Source organism: Neltuma alba, unplaced genomic scaffold (genome assembly GCF_004799145.2).
Source record: "Neltuma alba isolate B1F8T4 unplaced genomic scaffold, ASM479914v2 tig00000123_pilon, whole genome shotgun sequence".
In the NCBI taxonomy this organism is placed as follows: Eukaryota; Viridiplantae; Streptophyta; class Magnoliopsida; order Fabales; family Fabaceae; genus Neltuma; species Neltuma alba.
In genome coordinates this window covers 39,687-62,289 of record NW_021631927.1, presented here as the reverse complement: position 1 = coordinate 62,289, position 22,603 = coordinate 39,687, and the positions used below count along the sequence as shown (strand labels likewise).

General features: G+C 35.2%; 2 protein-coding genes across 2 annotated transcripts; both read right to left on the bottom strand.

The window, feature by feature from the left end:
* Positions 1-2,918: 2,918 nt before the first annotated feature.
* LOC114746173 (BRASSINOSTEROID INSENSITIVE 1-associated receptor kinase 1-like) lies at positions 2,919-9,698 on the bottom strand. Its single transcript, XM_028934403.1, has 11 exons — positions 9,274-9,698; positions 8,416-8,548; positions 8,266-8,337; positions 7,516-7,659; positions 6,605-6,676; positions 6,434-6,505; positions 6,270-6,346; positions 4,833-4,961; positions 4,395-4,736; positions 3,644-4,038; positions 2,919-3,536 (listed from the first exon to the last, which is right to left on the bottom strand). Exons 1-11 carry the CDS (start codon positions 9,374-9,376, stop codon positions 3,222-3,224), a joined length of 1,854 nt encoding a protein of 617 aa, XP_028790236.1. The 5' UTR covers positions 9,377-9,698; the 3' UTR covers positions 2,919-3,221.
* A 970-nt stretch (positions 9,699-10,668) lies between these two features.
* Positions 10,669-18,345, bottom strand: LOC114746354 (BRASSINOSTEROID INSENSITIVE 1-associated receptor kinase 1-like). Its single transcript, XM_028934606.1, has 11 exons — positions 18,250-18,345; positions 17,293-17,425; positions 17,146-17,217; positions 15,216-15,359; positions 14,024-14,095; positions 13,854-13,925; positions 13,689-13,768; positions 13,051-13,170; positions 12,620-12,961; positions 11,869-12,263; positions 10,669-11,347 (listed from the first exon to the last, which is right to left on the bottom strand). The coding sequence occupies exons 1-11, from the start codon at positions 18,341-18,343 to the stop codon at positions 11,033-11,035; spliced, it is 1,839 nt and encodes a 612-aa protein (XP_028790439.1). The 5' UTR covers positions 18,344-18,345; the 3' UTR covers positions 10,669-11,032.
* Positions 18,346-22,603: the final 4,258 nt, after the last annotated feature.

Below are 22,603 nucleotides of genomic sequence, written 5' to 3'. Positions count from 1 at the left end.
AATCAAATAATTGGTGGCATGCCATTGAAGTTTGGATATTGATATTCCCTTTCTCTTCTAAATGTCTCCCAAAACAAGCTAAGTGGAATAGTGTCTTACTTTAGGAATAGGTTCAATGTTGACTTTAGTCCCAACAAAATCAATGGACTATTACCATCTGGGATATGCACTTTTTCATCAAAATGTAGCATTGATTTGAGCTATAATAATATCTTTGGTAATATACCTAAAGAGCTTGGTGAGCTGTACAACATCAACTTGTCATACAATCATCTCAGCATCTATGTCCCTAGTGAAGTTTATAGCTCTTTTCCTTATGACATTTTAAATGGTAATAAAGAATTACTTGATACAGAGAAGATACATGATTCTTCTAAAGGTTCAAAGTCTTTGTTGAAAATCATCATTCCTTTGACAATTTTTGTTGTCATCATATTTGTTGTGGGTTTCTTCTGGTTTCATTCTTTCAAAAAAAACAAAAAATTCATAATTGAGAAAAGAGAAACAAAAAATTGGGATTTGTTTTCCATATGGAATTATGATGGAAAAATTACATATGAAAATATTATTGAAGCAATATGGGACTTTGACATCAAATATTGAATTGGAACTGGTTCCTATGGAAGTGTTTATAGAGCACAACTTTCTAGTGGCAAAATTGTAACATTGAAAAAGCTCCATGGAAGAGAATATGAAAACACATCTTTTGCTAAGAGTTTTCACGATGAAGTGAAGATGTTAAGTGAAATTCGACATCACAATATTGTAAAGCTTCATGTTTTTTGCATACATAATCAATGCATATTTCTCGTCTATGAATACATTGAAAGGGGAAGCCTTTTTTATGTGTTGAATAATGATGCTGAAGCTAAAGAGTTGGATTGGAGTAAGAAAGTGAATGCCATCAAAGGAATAGCAAATGCTTTATTCTATATGCATCATGACTGTGCTCCTCCAATTATCCATCGAGACACAGAAAGTAGTAATATATTGTTGAACTCAAAGATGGAGGCTTTTCTATCTGACTTTGGCACAGCTAGAATTATTAATCCAGATGCATCTAATCAAACTCTTCTAGTTGGTACTTATGGTTATATTGCTCCAAGTCAGCTTTCCTGATTTCTTTGCTACTTATCTTATTGTGTTGTATTTTACAATTATTTATCTTTTGATAAATATTTATTTAAACTTTCAGTTCCTTGCAGAACTTGCATACACCTTGGTTGTGACTGAAAAATGTGATGTTATGGTTTTGGAGTAGTTACAATGGAAAAAATTATGGGAAGACATCTTAGAGATTTAATATCATCTTTGTCAAAGGACAATACTGAAAGCATTTTGCTAAAGGACGTGTTAGACCCACATGTCCAACTGCCATTACAAAAAGATGCAAGAGATGTGACTCTTTTGGTCAAAATAGCATTAGTATGCTTGAATCCATCTCCCAAATTTCGACCAACAATGCAACAAGTGTCTAAAAGGTTTTTATCCTCCGAACTGCCACTAACCATTCCTTTGAATGATATCTCAATCCAGCATTTAGTGAATCAAGATGTGTGAATAATCTAGTCTAATAAATAGCTATGAGATCTGGCTTTATGTTTGCTTGGTGCCTTTGATGAAACCTTTAAGGATTTGTCAGTTTTATGTTTGCTTTATGCCTCACATGAAATCTTTAAGCATTTGTCACAAAGTCTAGATTTGAAGCTTGCCATATGTGTAATTTCTTGCAGCTGATATTTGCCTATCAAAAAACTCTTTACATGTCAAGTTTGGCATAACCTTATTTTGTTAAAATAATGAGGTATCCAAACTGAATTATAAGGAATCTATACATTGAAACAACCATCAAAATTTGAAGTGGCAAAGATATGGAATAAAAACTCAATAATGATTCAATAAACTTGTATATATCTAATTAAGTTAAAAATGTCATACTCAAATGAGTGTGCAAGCTCTGTTTTTTGTCCCAAAGCTGATGTCTAGTCATGGCAACCTCCTCTTATTTCTTACTGCATCCAAAGTAAAATTGATTTTACCAATTACTGAAGTTCTTCAGTAAGATTTAAGTTATATTTTTTGTCAAATCATGCTAGGGTCAAAGAGGGAGTGAATTGGGTGAGTAATAAAATTGATTAAAACTTTTCACAATGTAGAAAAGAAAGTAGATTATGACTTAATTGTTAAAGGCAAATGAGATATCGGAATGTAAATGCTGTAAGTAATGGACTCTCCAAATCTTGGCGTGTTAAGAACAGGGGAAAACTCTAACATATTTGAAGTTTTTTTAATGTATTTGAAGTTTAATGTTTTTGCACAAGAACGTTGATTTCTAGATTTTATAAATCATTTAAGCACATGCAATTTTGAAATCAAAGCTCTCACCTCTTTTTACAAGAGACTCTGAGAAAATAGATAAAACATGACAGTTACAAAATTCACCCCTTCTCTTCTTGATCCAATTATTACATTTATGAATAAACCATTTATAATCCTGCAAAACAACCTTTTTTCTTAATTTTGTTATCATAAAAATAAGTGACATAACATCTTTGAATCCAACAAAAAGCTCAGCCTAGCCGCACACCTCTCGATATTAATTAATTACTAGAGATACATTTTTACTCTTCTAGATTTAATAGGACATATTTCAGTGATTTATGAGTTTAGATGCTCTCCATTAAATTAATTCTTCCCTTTAGACGCTAATCTCTCAACTCAATCAAAACTTTGTTTTAGTTATTTTTTTAAGTTAGTTGTGTATTCTGTTTTCTGGTAACTGTCCGCTAGAACTGCCAGTTGCACAGAAATTGCGAAAACCATTTCAGTGTCCTCCTGACAACCATATTTCGTTGAAATTCAAGAGCACTGACTTTCGAAATCCCCAAAATCTACATCTTTGTCTGTGTCCCATAACCTTGAAAGGGCAAACAGACTTTAATTTATTTTCTATAGTTGATTTCTTCCTACATATAATACAACACAAGTGACGGTCACTGGTGCACTAGAGTCTCAGTTATACATATCTTGCAACAATCACAACACGATCAATGATGGTGGATCTTATCAGGACAGCATAGTTAAAAAGAAAGCAAAACAAGCCGCAGTGAAAATCATATGCACTAACGTTCTTGAGTATTATCACTTTCAAATGGTTTGAGCCATCTTCTATGGTTATGAAAGCATTGCATAGATGCTAAGTAGTATTGAGATTGAGAAGATCATCTGGGACCTGAGAGTTCATCTGGGGGGATATGTGAAGCTGAGTCCACAATTGGCCAATTCGAATTAGGGAGAAGGGTTTGATTATCTCGCCGATGCATCTCGTCTTTCTGCCATTGATCCCATTTTTCAGCCAACCCATCACCTTCAAGCATCCTTACCACCTCAGACATCTTTGGTCTTTCCATAGCCGAGCTTTGTGTGCAAAGCAAGGCTAATTGGATCAGTTGCTCCGCTTCCTCTTCATTATATTCACTCCCCAAATCAGCATCCACCAGTGCTTCCAGTTTCTTGTCTTTCAAAAGCCCTTTCACCTGCATCCAAAGTAGTGTCAGGTCGCCAAATCATGGAAACAGGAAAAAGATATGCGTCCAAATCACATAAAAGTTAGTAACATGTTATGAGAAAACAGAAAACATACCCAATCAAGTAACATGACATCATCATCATTGGCAAGTCGTGCAAGATCAAAGGCCCTCTGTCCAGTTATTAGTTCAAGAAGCATCACGCCATAACCAAAAACATCAGTCTTCTCTGAAGACTTTCCAGTGGAGAGGTATTCTGGCGCGATGTGTCCAATGGTACCTCGCACAGCAGTGGTAACATGAGTATCTTTGTAATTCATGAGTTTTGCCAAGCCAAAATCCCCAACAACTGCTTCATATTCCTCATCCAATAATATATTGGCAGCTTTAACATCTCGGTGAATGATCTTTGGATCACAATGATCATGCAAATAAGCAAGCCCTCGAGCAGATCCCAATGCGATTCGCTTTCGCACAGGCCATTCAAGTGGGGGTTTTGATTCCGGGCGGTCTAACACATTAGAAGAAATTTGAGGGCATGGCCAATATGCATAAACGCATCTCACTATAAAACTACAATTTAGATATTTAACAGTTAGATTTTTTTAGAGGTATTTATATCTATATTGTTTTAGCATCTCAGTGCCAAATAACTTCCAGGAATTGCATAATGCATGTTTCATTAATGGAAAACAACAAGTGAGTTTGAAATAAACGTCAACCTTAAATGTAACAGGAAAAGGAAAAACAATAAGTCCTTTAAGCCAACCATAAACAGGTTTCAATTATGAATAGAAGCAATGCTAATTAATTAATTCTTCCTAAGGAAAAAAAAATCAAACAGCCAGAGTAGAAGAATAAGGATACCTCGTAAACATGATGCCACACTACCATTGGCCATGAAAGGATATACAAGCAACCTTTCAGTTGGTGTCATGCAAAAGCCACGCAGCCGGAGCAAATTACGATGGACAGCCAAGCTGATCATTTCTACTTCTGTTTGAAATTGCAGCTCTCCACCCTGAGTACGTTCCTCTTTAAGTCTTTTCACTGCAACTAGAGACCCATCAGTTAACCGTCCTTTGTAAACCTTACCAAATCCACCTCTACCCAGAATGTTTTTGGTACTAAAGTTGTCCGTTGCAACTTGCAGCTCACGCAGGGCAAACTTTTTAAGCTGACCAAGGTGAACTTCAGGGTCCTCCTCAGCTGCCAGTAAAAGGGCAAAATCCTGATAAATCAATTCTAGTTGTCACATAATTCACCAATCATTATGTATACCATATTTTCCATTATTTATCTTACCAGGAACATCAAAGAAATAATCTTGTGGTCTCCTCTTCCGGCAATAAGCAAGTGCAATTGCAGGGGCTGCAAATAATAGAGCAGCAGCAGCAGCAACTCCTCCAGCAATAGCTCCAGTAGCACTATTGCCTAAAACGGTTTACAAATTAAATGTTCACCAGCAAATCATCATTCTATTTAAAAAAAAAATCATGACCTCTTTTTTTTCTATAAATCAAATTCTTCCTCCATTCCCTATTATAGGACACCTTCGAGAAGGTATTTTTGTTCTTTTCATAAGACGCTTTAATAGTTTCAATGAATATCAAATATTGTTTTTTTCAATATATGCATATATTTAATCAGGGTATTGAGAGAGTAAAAATTAATAAGATATTGGAGTTTAGTATAGATAATAAGGGTATTGTTGGAAATCACGTGAATTTTATGACAAATTCAATGCTCTTAATTGTTTTTATTAGTATGTGTGAATTAGTTAGAAGTGTCTTATAATAAGGACCACAGAGAGTATTTGATAAAAATAAATGAATCACAGACAGAGGCATCATCAATGACTATGGTAAAGAATTTAAAAAAGCTATACGGTCTTTGAATTGTGAGTTCTTTCCTTTCTCCTTCCCCACACATCTGTCCAGAATTGGCGAGCATATTATTTCATTCAACCTCGCCACCTTCCCACCCAACAATTATCCCACCTTGCACACTTATCTTCAGGGAAAGTAGCAAAGGAAGTAATGGTGTGGGTTGTTTAACCCACAACCTTCTCTCATTATTCCTCCAGTACTAATATAATACTCCTTCCGGTCCTTATTAAGCTTCAAATAACTAATTCACGGACAATGAACAATAAGTTAAAATTAGTTAAAAGCAATATATATATTATAAATATACTTTTGTTTTCAAATGTCTTTATAATAAATGGAAAAGAGGACGAAAGAGAATGTATGAAAAAATGTGATAAAAGAGATTATGATAAAGGAGCGAGAACAAATAATTGAAGGTAAAATTGGAAAAAGTGCATTATATATTAAGACAAACACCAAATTGAAGCTTATAAAATGGATCACACCCCTCCCAAAATTTGAAGCTTATAAATAGGACTGGAGGGAATATGAATATGAAAATGCATCATTGGGTAACATGTGCAAGTCCAGCGTTTTTTTGATACAACGAAAAGAAAAGACAAAACAATTACAGCAATGTTGGGCTCTCATTAGCCCAAGTCAGATTGAAAATATCATGTGCAAGGCCAGCTAAGCGTGCTTGTAAATTTTAATGCTTAGTTATAACTTAAGGTAGTTATAATGAAAACCTATACTGACTGCTTTTCAGGCTCAGTAGGTTTGTACATGAGAGGGTCTGTTTTCTAACTAAAGCTTTAAGGTAGAGCAGTTCATTCAACAACTTAAAATATCACCAAAAAAGACATCAACAAACCTGAAGATGGTGGCGGCGTAGGTGAAATTGGTGCAGGTGTAATGTTTAGTGGTTTCAAACGAGGATTATCTTTAAAACTGTTAAGTGGAGCAGGGTCATTAGCAAAACTTTGGTATGTTCCTCCTCAATAATCACAAGAAGTAAACAAAACCACTTGCACCAACCTGAGTTCAGTAAATGATTGAAATGAACCGTTGGTTGGTATGTCTCCTTCTAGCTTATTTGTTGAAAGATCACTAGATTCCACAATGATCATAAGCTTACACTTCATTATAGATATATAACTTAATATCCACATTTGCGTCAGATCATTGAAACTTAGAAGAAACACTCACAGAACTTGCAGAGAATTAACAGTAGTCAAGGCCATGGGAATGACTCCAGCCAAGGTGTTATTGTTGAGACGCCTATTTCAGATAGCAGGAAGGATTAGTTCGCAAATAACAGTAACCTAAGCTAGAGAGAAATATGAAAATAATGGACAGACCCCAATATTTTGATAAATAAATAGAATGTGTCACTTCAATGCAGATAACATAAACTTGTACTTGGGAAAGTAAATTTGTTGAAAATTGAATACGTCTAAATATGACCATGGCTGATGCACCCATAAATTGGCTTTTAGCTTCAAGTACATAATTTAATGATTACATTTGAAAATTTACTAATAAGATTAAAATAAATAAGAATTAAATGATGAAGGTAGAAGACAGTTAATCTGTTTATTGGATGCTTCCACTTCATCATTTCCAGACAGCAAGACAAAAATGATTCCATTAGTCTCCCAATACCCATACAAGGTATCCAGAGCATTGCCTCCTTGTTTGCTATTGAGGATAACAAATAATAGACCCTGGAGTCCAAGCAATAATTTATCTTAAAATTAATATACAGTGTCCATTAACAAATCATTGATCATTTGATTGCAAGCTTACTGATACTCAGTTCTTCTGAGAATACATTAGACAGCAAAACAACACCCTCCCTTCCCATTTTAATATACACTTCGATATAATAAATTTGCATGGAAAAAGACCAGGAGACAACAAGTGCATTGTTCAACTGTAACACATTACTTGCCCTCAACCATGCATGCTGAAAGCCTTAACTACTTGACTGATGACAGTCTGATGTTTAGAAGAAGAACAAGCAAAATGCAGTGCAGTAGGAGTGCCTGACAGATAACCAAGACACTTTAATTAAGAAAGAGAATTGAAAAAAATTAAAAATAAACTGCATGTCATACAGGAAACGTAGTTTTTTAAGATTGCCCAATGTTTCCGGGATGCTGCCAGATATGTGATTGGTGTACAGATCCAAGCTCACCAAATTTGTCAAATTTCCAAATTCAGCTGGGATTTTTCCCGTAATGTTATTATTATAAAGCTCCCTGACATAGAAAAGAACACAAATTCAGATTTGAGCAAACAGAAAAATATCCCAACAAATAGATGATGACAGATATGAGCCCGAGATTGATATGGAGTGGTTGAAATCTTGTATTGATAAGGTGAAAACTGAAGCAAGCACACACAACTGGGAAAAAAAAATCATTAATGGATCGTACAACAGACAATGTGTGAATTTTGCTTCGCTCATTTATAAAATAATCTCTAGAGGCAAGTTGATATCAAGCATAAGCTTGGGAGACAGCCAAAGTTGTTAACACATAATTGCTGCACAAGACAATTCAATCTCTTAAACAGCTAGAGGAGGAGCAATATCAACATCAGGAATTAGAAAGTTGATCTAATGATAGTAACAAAACAGTTCATGATAATAAGTAAAGTGGTTAAGATTTTTGGTTCTAGCTTTGCATAAGAGGATTCAAAGGCTGAGATAATCTTGAATGGTTCAAGACCTTAAGGTAAAATCACTGAATAAAAAACCAACAAAGAACAGAAGAGGTAATGGCTCAAGAAATAATGTCAAACCATAATATCCCAGAAAAAGATGCAAATCTGTGCAACAAAATCATATCCAATTCATAACTTACAGGTACTGCAAATTTGGGAGTTGACCAAGCTGTGCAACTAGTTCACCCGAAAGATTGGCATTTCCAAGATCACTGACCAAAGATAAGTAGAATTTTTAACATGTGCAGAATGGTCATAAATGATAGGTAATAATCCCAGAAATTACTTACACACGGGTCACACTATTATCAGTATTGCATGTAACGTGAAACCACGTGCAAGGATTGACAAGGGTAGCATCCCAGCTTTGAAGAACACTGTTTGGATCAGCTACGCTGGTCTTAAATGCATTCAGGGCATCACCTATCATAGACAAAGGCAATTTTCAGATGCAGAAATCCTTTAAATTAAATCATATATTTTGTTATCCAAGCAACATCTCGGCAGCTCACAATTATGAAAAGCCAATTTTATTATTGTAATTAAAATTATTTGATCAAACAAGGTGTTAGTGTTTATGCTGCACTGGGAAGTGGGAAATACAGAGAAAAGAAGCATGATGGAATACTTTCTCAGTTCACCCTTACTCACAGTCCTAGAACGCGGCCAAACAGTAAGACATTTATCCTGACGGAAAGAGAAATATGATTTATTTCTAAATACCAAAAACATTTTGAAAAGCCATCCGAAGATGGTCGGATCTTCCAAAACACAGACTCAATTAAGTATAAGCACACGACAGTTTCTCTGAATTATGAGCATAAAATAACTTTTAGCCTCTATTATGGACAATCAACCCAAGCCAGGACCAACATATATAGCATACGAACGAATTTCATGAAAACCCCTCAGTCCTCTCTGTTCATACTCGAACAAAGCATTAGAGACAGAGAAGCTAAGTTGGAATACTAAAATAGCTACTCCATCTATTAAGTTTTCCAGTTATGCACGTCAATCAAGAAGTAATATAGCTAACAGAGCAAGATGAGCAGCAAAAAAGTCAATTTTCCCATCTCAATGCATTAAAAAGCATCCGTAATATGAAACATCAAAGAAATAAAAAAGCAGTGACAAAAGATACCACCCACCTTCGGCATTACCAGAAACATTTAGCACCAAATCAAACACTAAGATTGCACAAACTAGTAAAGCGGCCATGAAAGACGAAATCACTCTGTCCATATGTCTCATCCTCTTGAACTAGAATCCCATGAACTTCATAACGAGGCATAAACTCACAAGCACGTTGACCTGGTTGACCAAATGGACTCAAGGATTTTCCACAATCACCTTCCGGGCAGCTTCCACCTTTCTCCCCCCACAAATTTTACTCCGGAATCTGGAACTGTGATGAAGTTAGCTGAAAATGCTGGCAAACGGGACGAGATAGGAGAAGAGCTTCAAAATTTGCAAGGTATTGTAAAGGGGACTGCGGAAAGCAAAGTATAGTCGAGTCAATGCATACTCCCTCGTCTGACTGAGAAATTTCTCCACTTCTTTTCCCTTCTTCGTTGGTCTTTTCCATGTTTTTTTTTTAACTCAATTTCGTTTCGTTTTTATTTGATTTACGAGTGATGAGCTGTGATGAGAAAATGAAATTCAGAGGAAAATGACCCAGAGCCCGGAGAGGGAGGGTGGGGTTTGGGAAGAGTGAGAAGGGTCAAAGACGCGCCAGACGCTTACCGGTCTGTGGATGACCCCACCTCCTTGCTTTTTCTCGCACGTGAGAATAATTTATCCTTTCTTGGACCATTAGAATATGTTTTTTTTTAAAAAAAAAAAAACCCTCATAATTTGATATGATATAAATAGGAAAGAACACGGGAATATTGACCTGAAAAGAGATACAATTTGACGAACTCACAATATTAAAGTATGGAGCGGAATGTAGCCTTCGAGAAACAAAAATTCTTGATGAAATTTACTAAAGAATTACGATATTATATTGTATTTAGAATTTTTTTAAATACCTTGGTATGATGCGCTTATGTCCTTTTTTATTTGTCCTGTACAAGTATGCCAAAATGTTTGCACTATTATAATTAGAAAATATGAGGTAAATAGGTCTTCTTTTTGTCACTCTTTGATATGCTGTATTTAAAGGCCTCTCTTTGCCACACTTTTAATGGAAGGAGCATTATATTGGCAACATTCTGTTTTTCCTTTTTTCTTGCTAAAATTGTCTTGAGGATTTTTTTTTCCAAAATTAGATTTTGATTTTTAGGGGAATTACAAATAGAGTAAACAAATTAATGTTGGGCTAACAAAACCGAGATCTATTCTAAATGGAGGTGGGAATGAAAATCCAACCAGTTTTAACTAGAATCAATTTTTTGAGAATGACAATTAGCTCCAAAAATGTCAATTATATGATAGTTTTATCCTAAAAATTTTTACTGAAAAATGAGTTATAAATATTTAGTTAAAAATTTACAAATTTAAAAACTTAAGGCCTCATTTATGGTTATCCTGACAATAGCAGATTTCCATGAAATTCAAGAGCACTGGCTTTTGAAATCCCCAAAATTTGCATCTTTGTTTGTGTACCTAATTTTAAAAGGAAAAGAAGATTCCATCACTTTTCTATACATTAATTTTTCCTACATATAATACAACACAAACGATGGTCACTTTTGCACTAGAGTTCCAATTATACATTTCTTGCAACAATCACAACACGATCAATGGGGGATCAGGACAGCATAATCAAAGGGGAAGAAACACAAGCTGCAGAGAAAATCATATGCTCCGAAGTTCCTGACTATTATCACTTTCAAATGGTTCGAGCCATCTTCTATAGTTATGAAAGGATTGTGTAGATGATGCGTAGTATTAAGGTTGAGAAGATCATCTGGGACCTGAGAGTTCATCTGGGGGGATATGTGAAGCTGAGTCCACGATTGGCCAACTAGAATTGAGGAGAAGGGTTTGATTATCTCGTCGATGCATCTCGTCTTTCTGCCATTGTTCCCATTTTTCAGCCAAACCATCACCTTCAAGCATCCTTACCACCTCAGACATCTTTGGTCTTTCCTTAGCCGAGCTTTGTGTGCAAAGCAATGCCAACTGGATCAGATGCTCCGCCGCCTCTTCATTATAATCACCCCCCAGATCAGCATCCACTAGTGCTTCCAGTTTCTTGTCTTTCAAAAGCCCTTTCACCTGCATCCAAAGCAGAGTCAAGTTGCCAAATCATGGAAACAGGAAAGGGGTATTGTCCAGATTCTATCTACTTAAGGTAGAATCCGTTGGTTCTTCTGTTACGGCCCAAGTAACATTTAAACCAGCAATCCAACTAAACCAACATATAAGTTGTTCAGGACAATTATTGGTAAAGAATAGTGCTTTCTTCAGTTATTACAAAAACCTATGGTTGTGGAGAATGGACGTTAGGAAATGCGATGCAAATTGAGGTTGGCATTGTCATGCTGACTGCTTAATAACTTTTTGGTCATAAGAAACCACTTAAGGAAACTAACTGACACTATATTTAGCAAAAAGTGTTTGATTACGGGGGTATTTGGGTGGAAACAAAATCATAGTTTTAAAAGTACTTTCACGGTCTACGAAATAAATATGTGGAAGAGTTTGCCTCGTTTTAAAAAGTGCTTTTTAAAAGCATTTTTAAGAGGTTGCCAAATACTAAATGTTAGTAAAATCCTATGAGAAAATAGAAAACATACCCAATCAAGTAACATGACATCATCATCATTGGCAAGTCGTGCAAGATCGAAGGCCCTCTGTCCAGTTATTAGTTCAAGAAGCATCACGCCATAACCAAAAACATCAGTCTTCTCTGAAGACTTTCCAGTGGAGAGGTATTCCGGCGCGATGTGCCCAATGGTACCGCGCACAGCAGTGGTAACATGAGTATCTTTGTAATTCATGAGTTTTGCCAAACCAAAGTCCCCAACAACTGCTTCATATTCCTCATCCAATAATATATTGGCAGCTTTAACATTCTGGTGAATGATCTTTAGATCACAATGATCATGCAGATAAGCAAGCCCTCTAGCAGCTCCTAGTACAATTTGCTTCCTTACGGGCCATTCAAGTGGGGGTTTTGATTCCGGGCGGTCTGGCACATTAGAAGACATTTAAGGGCGTACCCAATATCCATAAACGCATCTCAATATGAAACTACAATTTAAAGATCTAACATTCAGAATTTTTTCTGGATATATTTATATCTATATTGGGATTGCATCCTAGTGCAAGATAACTATAATTCATATTTCAATAACAATAAATCAAGATAAACAACAAAAGAGTTTTAAATTAAAGTTAACATTAATGTTACCTCAAACGGAAATACATTAATCCCTTTTATGCCAACTTATACAGGTTTTGGTTATAAGTAGAACCAATGCTAATCAATTTAATATTCCCAGGAGAAAAAATAATCAAACAGCCAGAGTAAAAGAGTAAGGATACCTCGTAAACATGATGCCACACTACCATTGGCCATGAAAGGATACACAAGCAACCGTTCAGCTGGTGTCATGCAAAAACCACGCAGCCGCAGCAAATTGCGGTGGACAGCCAAGCTGATCATTTCTACTTCTGTTTGAAATTGCAACTCTCCACCCTGAGTTCGTTCCTCTTTAAGTCTTTTCACTGCAACTAGAGACCCATCAGCTAACCTTCCTTTGTAAACCTTACCAAATCCACCTCTACCTAGAATGTTCTTGTTACTAAAGTTGTCTGTTGCAGCTTCGAGCTCACTCAGGGGAAACTTCTTAAGCTGACCAAGGTGAACTTTAGGGTCCTCCTCAGCTGCCAGTAAAAGGCCAAAATGTTGATAAATCAATTCTGGCTGTCACACCAATCATTATGTATACCATCTTTTCCATTACTCAGCTTACCAGGAACATTAAAGAAATAATATTGCGGTCTCCTCTTCCAGTAATAAGCAAGTGCAATTGCAAGGGCTGCAAATATTAGAGCAGCTGCAACTCCAACAATAGTTCTAGTAGCACTATTGCCTAAAATAGTTTACAGATTACAAGTTAACTAGAAAATCATTATTCTATTCAAAAAGTTTAGTCATGATCTCTTTTCTATGAATTAAGTATATGATAAGAATAAATGAGTCACAGACTCATACAAGAATCATCTATGTTTTCAGGAAAGAGTTTAAATAGATGCAGTCTTTGATTTGTCGATGCTTTCCTTTCTCCTCTTCCACAATTCGGCCCACTATTGGTTCTGCCCAGTATTGGCATGCATAATGATTGGTGAATAAAGGAGCAAAGGAAGCTATGGTGTGGGTTGTTTAACCCACACTCTTCTTTCATTATTCATACAGTAATTTTTTTGGTTACATATTCCTACACTATTAATATAACATGAATATGAAAACACATCATTGGGTAACATGTGTAAGTCCAGCAAAACATTTTCAAGCTCAATAGATTTGCACAAAAAGGTCTGTTCTCCAACTAAAGCTAAGGTAGAGTAGTTCTTTCAACAATCTAAATTATTATTGAAAAAGACAACAAACCTGAAGGAGATGGTGGCGGCGTTGGTGAAATTGGCCCAGGTGTAACGTTTAGTGGTTTCAAATCAGGATTATCATTAAAACTGTTAAGTGGAATAGGGTTTAGCAAAACTTTGATGTGTTCCTCTTCAATAATCACCAGAAATAAACAAAACCACTTGCACCAACCTGAGTTGAGTGAACGATAGAAATGAACCATTGGTTGGGATTTCTCCTTTTAGCTTGTTTTTTGAAAGATCACTAGATTCCAGATGACCATGAGCTTAAACATCATTACAGATATATAACTTAATGGCCACATTTGCACAAGATCATTGAAACTTAGTAGAAAAACTCACAGGACTTGCAGTGAATTAACAGTAGTCAACGCCATGGGAATGTCTCCACTCAAGGTGTTATTGTTGAGACGCCTATTTCAGATAGCAGGACGGATTAGTTTGCACATAATAATAAGTTAAGGTAGATAGAAATATGAAAATAATGGACAAACCATAATATTTTGATGAATAAATAGAATGTGTCACTCCACTGCAGATAAGCTCGTATTTGGGAACATAAATTTGTTGAAAAGTGAATATGTCCAAATATAGCCAATGCTGATGCATCCATAAATTGACTATTGGCTTCAAGTACAAATAAGAATTGAATGATTACATTTGAAAATTTACAGATAAGGTTAAAACAAATCCTTTCTTCTTTGGCCTTTGACCGAATGGTCATGGTAAGACACATAAGAACACACCATAGACCATCATAGATGATTATAGACCTTTCAGCTTAAAAGTAATACCAACGTGATAGAACCCAAGCCATCACAACCTAATTTCTGAAGCTACATTACCTGCAACGAAGATTAATAGATTGCCATGGGCAATAAACAAAATAGATATTAAATGCTAATCCTCGCTTATAGACACTGGTGTCAAAAAAACAAAAGAGATAATCCTGCATAATTCAAAAACTGCTTATGAAATACTTTTTTATTAACGAAAATCCTCATCTAAATTCGAAGTTATTATCATAAATACCTCATAAATTTTGACACTAATCCGAAGTCGTTTTATGCCATATTAACTTATCTTTTTTATTTATACAAACGCAACTAATAGAATTAAGGGACAGAATGAAAGTAGGTGAAACACAGTTAACTATTCATTGAATGTTTCCACTTCATCATTCCCAGAGAGCAACACAAAAAAGATTCCATTACTCTCCCATTATCCGCACAAGGTATCCAGGGCATTGTCTCCTTTGCCATTGTGGATAACAAAAATAGACATCGGCATCCAAGCAACAATTTATCTTAGAATTAAAACACACTTTGGTATAAATTTGCATGGAAAAAGGCTAGGAAGACAACAGGTGCATTATTCAACTGTAACGATTTGACTGATGATAGTCTGATGTTAAGAAGAAGAAACAAAATGCAGTGCAGTATGAGTGCCTAACAGATAGCCAAGACACTCTGATCAAGAAAGAGCTGAAAAAGATTTGAATATAAACTGCAGATTAAAGAAGAGTATGTCATACAGGAAACGTAGTTTTTTCAGATTGCCCAATGTTCCTGGGATGCTACCAGATATGTGATTGGCGAATAGATCCAAGCTCACCAAATTTGTCAGATTTCCAAATTCAGCTGGGATTTTTCCTGTTATATTATTAGTATAAAGCTCCCTGGCATAGAAAGGAATAAAAATTCAGATTTGAGCAAAATTAAGAAATAAAAAAATCCTGGCAAATAGGTGATGACAGATATGAGGCCAAAATTGATATGCAGCAGTTGAAACCTTATGTTGTAGGGGTAAAACTGAAGCAAAAGCACCCCCAAAAATATATATATATTGATGGATTGTATGACATACAACGTGTAACTGCTTCATGAGATAATTCAGTCTCTTAAACAACTACAGGAGGACCAAGATGGCTCAATATCAACATCATGAATTAGAAAGTAGATCAAATTATAGTAACAACCATAGATTGATCACGAGATTTAAGAATAATAGACAGCATAGTTCCCGATAATAGCTAAAGTAGATAAGTATTTTGGTTCTAAATTCGCATAGGAGGATTCAAAGTTTGAGATAATCTTAAATGGTTCAAGGACTCAAGGTTTGAAATCATTCCCCCTTGTTGCATCTATTTCATCTTCAGACATGAGGTCTAAAATCGAATTAATGAAGATCAACACTCATAAAGTAGGCTCTAAGATCAATAACATTCAATTCAGACTTCATGTCCTTTCCTACACAAATTGGGGTTCGGTATACTATACAATAATATGCACTAACTGTTAAGTCTCAATTTTATATGCATTTTCATAACAATGAACAACGACTTGTCTATTTCATTTTTCCTTCCATTCTGTCATCATTTCTAGTTTGATTTGCCCATAGGAGAAAATTATAGATTTGACATGCTTTTATGTGGAAAAACCTTAGTTGGACTCTATTTATTTATTTATAGGAAAGTTAAAGAAGCAAAGAGAGCCCAAGTTCTGATGCCTGGGGACCTCATGTGAAGAGACTAAAAGGAATAAGTCTGACATCATCCAAAACCAGAAGAAAGTACTAAAGATGGCGCCTAACTAAGTTTGACCTTTCCCATATGCCTGCAAGTCCAATTACAAGGGGACACTCCTCCAAGGGAGGTCTACCGATATGCTAAAGTGGAGGCTCAATCTATCTTGTGTGTGATGTCTAAACTTGGAGAGGAAGAAATCAGAGTACTGCAACAAGAGAAAAGAAGCTTTCTAGGGCTGCAAGGCCAGCAAAATAAGAAAGTCATTGCACATCAAACAAAACTTCAACCAGGAAACTCTGTTCTTCACAAATTATTGTTTATTCAAAGTCCCCATATCAAAGGCTTCATGTAAATAAGAAAGTGGTCTAAAGCAAGGATAAAAAAGGAACTTTGTAAACTGTTGGAATTTCTACTGTAGGAAATCACAAGAGAACAAGGGATAGACAGCTAGATAAGTACCAATGAATAATCAGAAGGAAGTTTGAGTTCCAACATGCTGTAGAGCAGTGTAGCATGATATTCAGGTATTATAACATCACAAGAATAAGGACTGCTTTTCCCCCAAAATAATACATCCTTTTCATAGCTTGTTGAAAGGTAGAGCGCCTGAACTCTGCTAGATTGGGGGGGCATAAGTAGAGGAGGACGATAGAAAAAATTTTGCCAATATGGACAATATCTATGACGAAGTCCGAGAATTTTAGACATTGACCAGTGAATTGGACTCAAGTTTGAAGCTCAGAGATTGAACACTAAGAAACAAATGAAACGGAAGCCTACTCTATAAACCCAGCCACTGTATTGGTGGTAAAATCGTCAAGTAAAAAACCACCAAAGAACAGAAGAGACAATGGCCCAAGAAATAATGTCAAATCGTAATATTCCCGGAAAAAGATGAAATTCTGTGCAACAAGACCATATCAGATTCAAAACTTACAAGTACTGCAAATTTGGGAGTTGACCGAGCTGTGCAACTAGTGGACCCGAAAGGTTGGCATTTTCAAGATCACTGACCAGAAATAAATAGAATTTTTAGCTGCAGAATGGTCATTAATGAGAGGTAAAAGTCCCTGGAATAACTTACACACGGGTCACACTATTATCAGTATTGCATGTAACGTGAAACCACGTGCAAGGATTGACAAGCGTGGCATCCCAGCTTTGAAGAACATTGTTTGGATCAGCTACGCTGGTCTTAAATGCATTCAGGGCATCACCTGTCTTAGAAAAGGGCAATTTTCAGATGCAGAGATCCTTTAGATTAAATCATATATTGTGTTATGCAAGCAACATCGCAACAACTCATAATAATTAAAGACCAAATATATTATACACGTCCGATCCTTAATACAAAACCTAGTTTGTAATATAAAGTAGGTGTTATTTTGAGGACCGGAGGGAGTAGTAATTGAAGATATTTAAGCAAACAAGGTGTCAGTGTTTATGCTGCACTGGGAAGTGGAAATACAGAAAGAAGAAGCATTGAGGGGTACTTTCTTAGTTCACCCTTTGTCACGGTTCTAGAACACGGCTAAACAGTAAGATTTATGTTGACGGAAAGAAAAATGTGATACATTTCTAAATATCAAAAACATTTTGACAAGCCATTCGAAGATGGTCAGATCTTCCAAAACTCAGACCTATTAATTCTCAATGAAGTATAGGAACACAACAGTCTCTCTGAACTGTGAGCATACAATAAAATTTTGCGTTTATTATCCTTTATTATGGAGAATCAACCGAAGCCAGGACCAACATATGTAGCATAAGAATGAATTTTTTGAAAACCCCCTCAATCCTCTCTGTTCATACTCGAACAAAACCATTACAGACAAAAGCTTGAAGTTGGAATATTAAAATAGCTAGTCTATCAGGAATCCCATTAACTTCTATAGTTATGTATGTCAACCAAGAAGTAATATAGCTAACAGAGCAAGAAGAGCAGCAAAATGGTGAATTTTTCCTATATCCATGCATAAAACCATCCGTAATATGAAACATTGAGGAAACAAAAGAGCAGTGACAAAAAGGCACCACCCACCTTCGGCATTGCCAGAAACATTTAGCACCAAATCAAACACTAGGATTGCACAAAGGAGTAAAGCAGCCATAAAAGACGAAACCACTCTGTCCATATGTCTCATCCTCTTCATTTAGAATCCCATGAATTTCATAATAAGCCATAAACTCGCAAGCACGTTGACCTCATTGACCAAATGGACTCTTGAGGATTTTCCACAATCACCTTCTGGCCAGCTTCCACCTTTCTCCTCCTGCAAGTTTTACTCTGGAATCTGAAGCTGTAGTCTGATATGGGTGTCGATTAATTTAGCTGAAAATGCTGGTAAACGGGAAGAGATAGGAGAGGAGCCTCAAAATTTGCAAGGCATTCTAGAGTGGACTGTGGAAAGGAGAGTGTAGCCGAGTCAAGGCATGCTACATGTCTCGCTGAGAGATTTCATCACTTCTTTCTCTCCCTTCCTTTTCCCCTCTTTTTTTTTTTAACTGACTAACATTATACTTTTTAAAACTAATGCTTCCATATAAAAACTAGTTTATAATATAATTTACATTACAAACTATCTTTCTAGTAAAAAAAAAAAAATACAAACTAACTCTTATGTTTAAAACCCAATAGTATAATGTTATTGATTGACGTGCTTGCTGGCAACATGTTGTGACCTTTTTAATAAAAACAAAAATTAGGATATTTACATCTTCTTACTTGAATTTTAACATTTTATTTTAGGCTAGTAAAATTCATCACAGCTTTTTGACATTTTGTACCATTTTCATTAGTAGCCGGTGTAAAAAGTTAACACTCCCGCATTTTATTTATAAAAACATCATCAATTTTTGCACTTGAAAATATTTTTTTCACACGTGTCAGTCCATTTTTGGTCCAGAAAACACGTATTTGTTGTTTGGTTCACGTGTGTCGCGGGTTTTCTCTTTCTCTTCCGTGTTTGACCCACCAGCTATTTTAAACTAATAATAATGGCCTTTTTTTTTCCTGCATTCTTTTCAATTTCATTTTCCTAAGAAAAACTTTTTTGTCATGACTTACACGGCATCGATTTTTCTTTTCTAAAAGTACTTTTTTCTTTTAAAATAAAGCCATGCTTTAAAACTTAAAATAGATTTAGTTTGTGTTTTTTTTTTATAACTGAGCGTATTATTTATAGTGACTTAATGTGTTTAAGAAAATAGAAATTTTCTTAATGTTATCTCAGCCTGATTAATTTTTACTACTGCTGGCTTGTCCAAATTCAGATATTTTATTTCATGATTGCTTAAAATATTACCTTACTTAATAGTAGCTAATGATGAATCTCTTTGCAAATAATTAATTTGATGTGTATAAAAATAAGTATATTCTTAAATAACTGTGATCTCAAAATCAGAGAATGTGATATTTTTTGAATTCATTGGATTATCAATCAGAACCGTTAACAAGGTGGCAAAAGCAAGTTGATCCTTTTTTAATCATTCAAAGCCGTTGAAAAGAGGGCAAAACCGTTGATTAGGAGCCAATTTCCAGTCTTATTGATGTTTTGAGTTATAATCTAAGCTTCAATCATCGTAACCACCTGGCACGTTGATTGACTCTTGTTCCATGCTTGACCTGCTCTATTTTTCCCAGCGTTAAATATAATATATAAATATATATATATTGATCTTCTAACTATATACTGCCTCTTATCATTAATGTAAAAGTTATATAACTAATTTGAGAAGATTAAAAAAATTAGTTAAATTAGTTAATTGTAACAAAAATATGTTAACTTTTCTAAATTACTCTATTTAATCAAGTGCATGGATAATTATCGTTTGGTGATAACCTCTTATAATCACTAAGAATATTTTAGAAAAAAATATTATAAATTTGAGAAATAAAGTGGATTAAAGTCTTATATTTAGAATCAAATTTAATCTCTAACTAGGAACATGATTTGATAGATAAAATGTATTGAGGTTTTATATTTAGAATCAAATTTAATCTTTGGCTAACATTTATATTAAGAATCTGAGGTAGTATGATATTTGAGTTTCGTATCTTTATCTCATAAGTTATTAAGTATCCTTTGATCCCTCAAATGATAATTTTTTGTGTCAATAATTAAAGCACTAAAGATGAACTTATTGATAATGATGGGTTAAATCAAAATTGTTGAAATGTTCAATGGCACCCCACCAATAGGCACTTTTACAAGATACTAAAATGTAATGTATGGGCCCATAAGAATGCCGGCCCTGTTCGGATGGATAATAGTAATGAGCCTACGCTCTTTTAGACATTTAAATTAGGGTTAATATCATTATTAGTCCTTACACTTTGCTTTCATTTTGGTTTTAGTCCCTGAAATTTGAAGTTAATGCTTTTGGTCCCTCAAATTTATTCTGTTTATAACCGTTGGTCCTTGTAGTTTGAAAAGGAGTTGTAGTTGATATTAACGGTATTAAGTTTGCCTATGTGTCACTAACATTGTTTAAATTGATGATGTCAACTGTTGACTGGGCAAGGATGACTGAAGAGACGGTGGTTGTTCTCCTCTCTACAGGCCATCACTGCTCTGGACGATGAAGGTTGAAGCAGAAGAACAGTGAAGTAATTGCCAGCTTTAACACAATTTGAGAAATCGATAAGTGGATTCCGACCAATTGGGTGCTTCTCTTCGGTCACTGTTCGTTGTCTTGGTGAGGAGGAGTGGATGAGCTGGAGGCAGCTACTGTTCATCATCCTAAACAAGAGACGCTGACAGGACAAGAGGATGTTGGGGTTAGGGAGAAGCTCTAAGATTCCCAGATAGAGAGCCATAAAAAAAAAAAAAAAAAACCTTTCATTTTCCGAACAGGAATGTTTTTAAGAAATGGAAACATATAGAAAATCATGCAAGCAACTAATGCTTAAAGGATTATATTAAGAAATTATCCCTACTGCAAGAGAAAAATGAAAAAAAAAAAAAAAAAAAAAACTTAACTACTCTGCAATTTGTCCATATGAAACCCAACTTCCATGATACTTAGTTAATTATAATTTATTATTCTTTACCAGTCCCTCTCATTGTCAACTTGCTTGAAATCAACCTCATGTTGGAGATTTGTTGATTTTGAATCAGAAAATGCATATTGCTCTAAGAGCCCAAAAACACATGCACAAATATACATACAGCAAGAGTAAATGAAGGCACCAGCTCGAGTTGATGTGTTCATCACGAAACCTTTGATGCAGAACTTTTGCGACAAGTGGCCCCACACAACATATATTACCCAGAAACATAGTTTGATTTAATGCCAAAAAAAAAAGGAAGAAGAAACATAGTTTGATGTCATGGAAACCCAAGTTAATACCACCAAAGTTGTAAAAGGAAGCAACAAGAAAATAAAGAAATACATGAAGGAAGCAGTACATATCTTCAATACGCCCATGATAGAGCCCACTATTCATCATCTTCCTCCTGGAGTGGACACCGTCGACTTCTTTAGAGAGAGAAGATAGACACAGTGGAACTACCTTCATTAGAACTTAAACGCAAGGCGTGGCAAAGGACTAGGGGATGCTGTTCATCATCCTCTTCAGTGAGCAAGGAACGACGTCATCTTCTTGTGGAGCTAGAGGAGCTTGACGAATTCGGCATTAACACGGACACTGAAGAAGATGGTGCCGTCCCCAGTGAAGAAGATGACGACGGCGTTAAGGTGTTTTGGCTTCTTCTTTTTTTCTTTTTTTCCCCTTCATATAGAAGTCGCATATCCAGGTCAGCAAATGAGCGTGCCCAGTCAGCAGTCAATATCAGCAATTTAAACGGTGTTAGTGAACTTAACACCGGTAATACTAGCTCCAAGTCCTTTTCAAACTATAAGGACCAACCGTCATAAATAAAATAAATTTGAGGGACCAAAAATATTGACTTCAAATTTCAGGGACTAAAACCAAAACAAAGTTAAAGTATGAGGACCAAAAATGATATTAACTCTTTAAATTATCATCCTCTCTTTCAAATACAATTTTGAGCTTTTTGGGGAGGTGCTCATAATTGATGTCTGATAGTTTTGAGCAAGATTATTTTTAATAAGAAAATACATATACCTATTAAATACTACCTCCAGTCTTTAATATAAGATCCCATTTGATTTTTATATTGGTCATAAATATAAAACTCCAATCCATTTTGTCTCTCATATTTATTCAATTTTTTTCAAGATAGTCCTTCTAATAATTATAGTTTTAGCCAACATACTTAACTAGTAAGGATATTTTAGGAAAGACAATACTTATTTATTACAAATAACTAACTTAACTTCTTTTCTTAATTTCCTCAAATTAGTCAACTAGCTTTTATAATTAGAAACGGAGGTAGTATTATATATAGAATTTTGAAGGTTAATTATGT

Bases quoted from the DNA above. Each gene is read 5' to 3' on its own strand.
- LOC114746354 (XM_028934606.1), bottom strand. From the start codon at position 18,343: ATGGACAGAGTGGTTTCGTCTTTTATGGCTGCTTTACTCCTTTGTGCA. The intron at 13,769-13,853 runs GTTGGTGCAAGT...TCCACTTAACAG, and splicing joins CTATCGTTCACTCAACTCAG to TTTTAATGATAATCCTGATT. The intron at 12,264-12,619 runs GTATCCTTACTC...CTAATGTGCCAG, and splicing joins TGTGGCATCATGTTTACGAG to ACCGCCCGGAATCAAAACCC.
- LOC114746173 (XM_028934403.1), bottom strand. From the start codon at position 9,376: ATGAGACATATGGACAGAGTGATTTCGTCTTTCATGGCCGCTTTACTA. The intron at 6,506-6,604 runs GTGAGTGTTTCT...TGTGGAATCTAG, and splicing joins GTTAATTCTCTGCAAGTTCT to TGATCTTTCAACAAATAAGC. The intron at 4,039-4,394 runs GTATCCTTATTC...CTAATGTGTTAG, and splicing joins TGTGGCATCATGTTTACGAG to ACCGCCCGGAATCAAAACCC.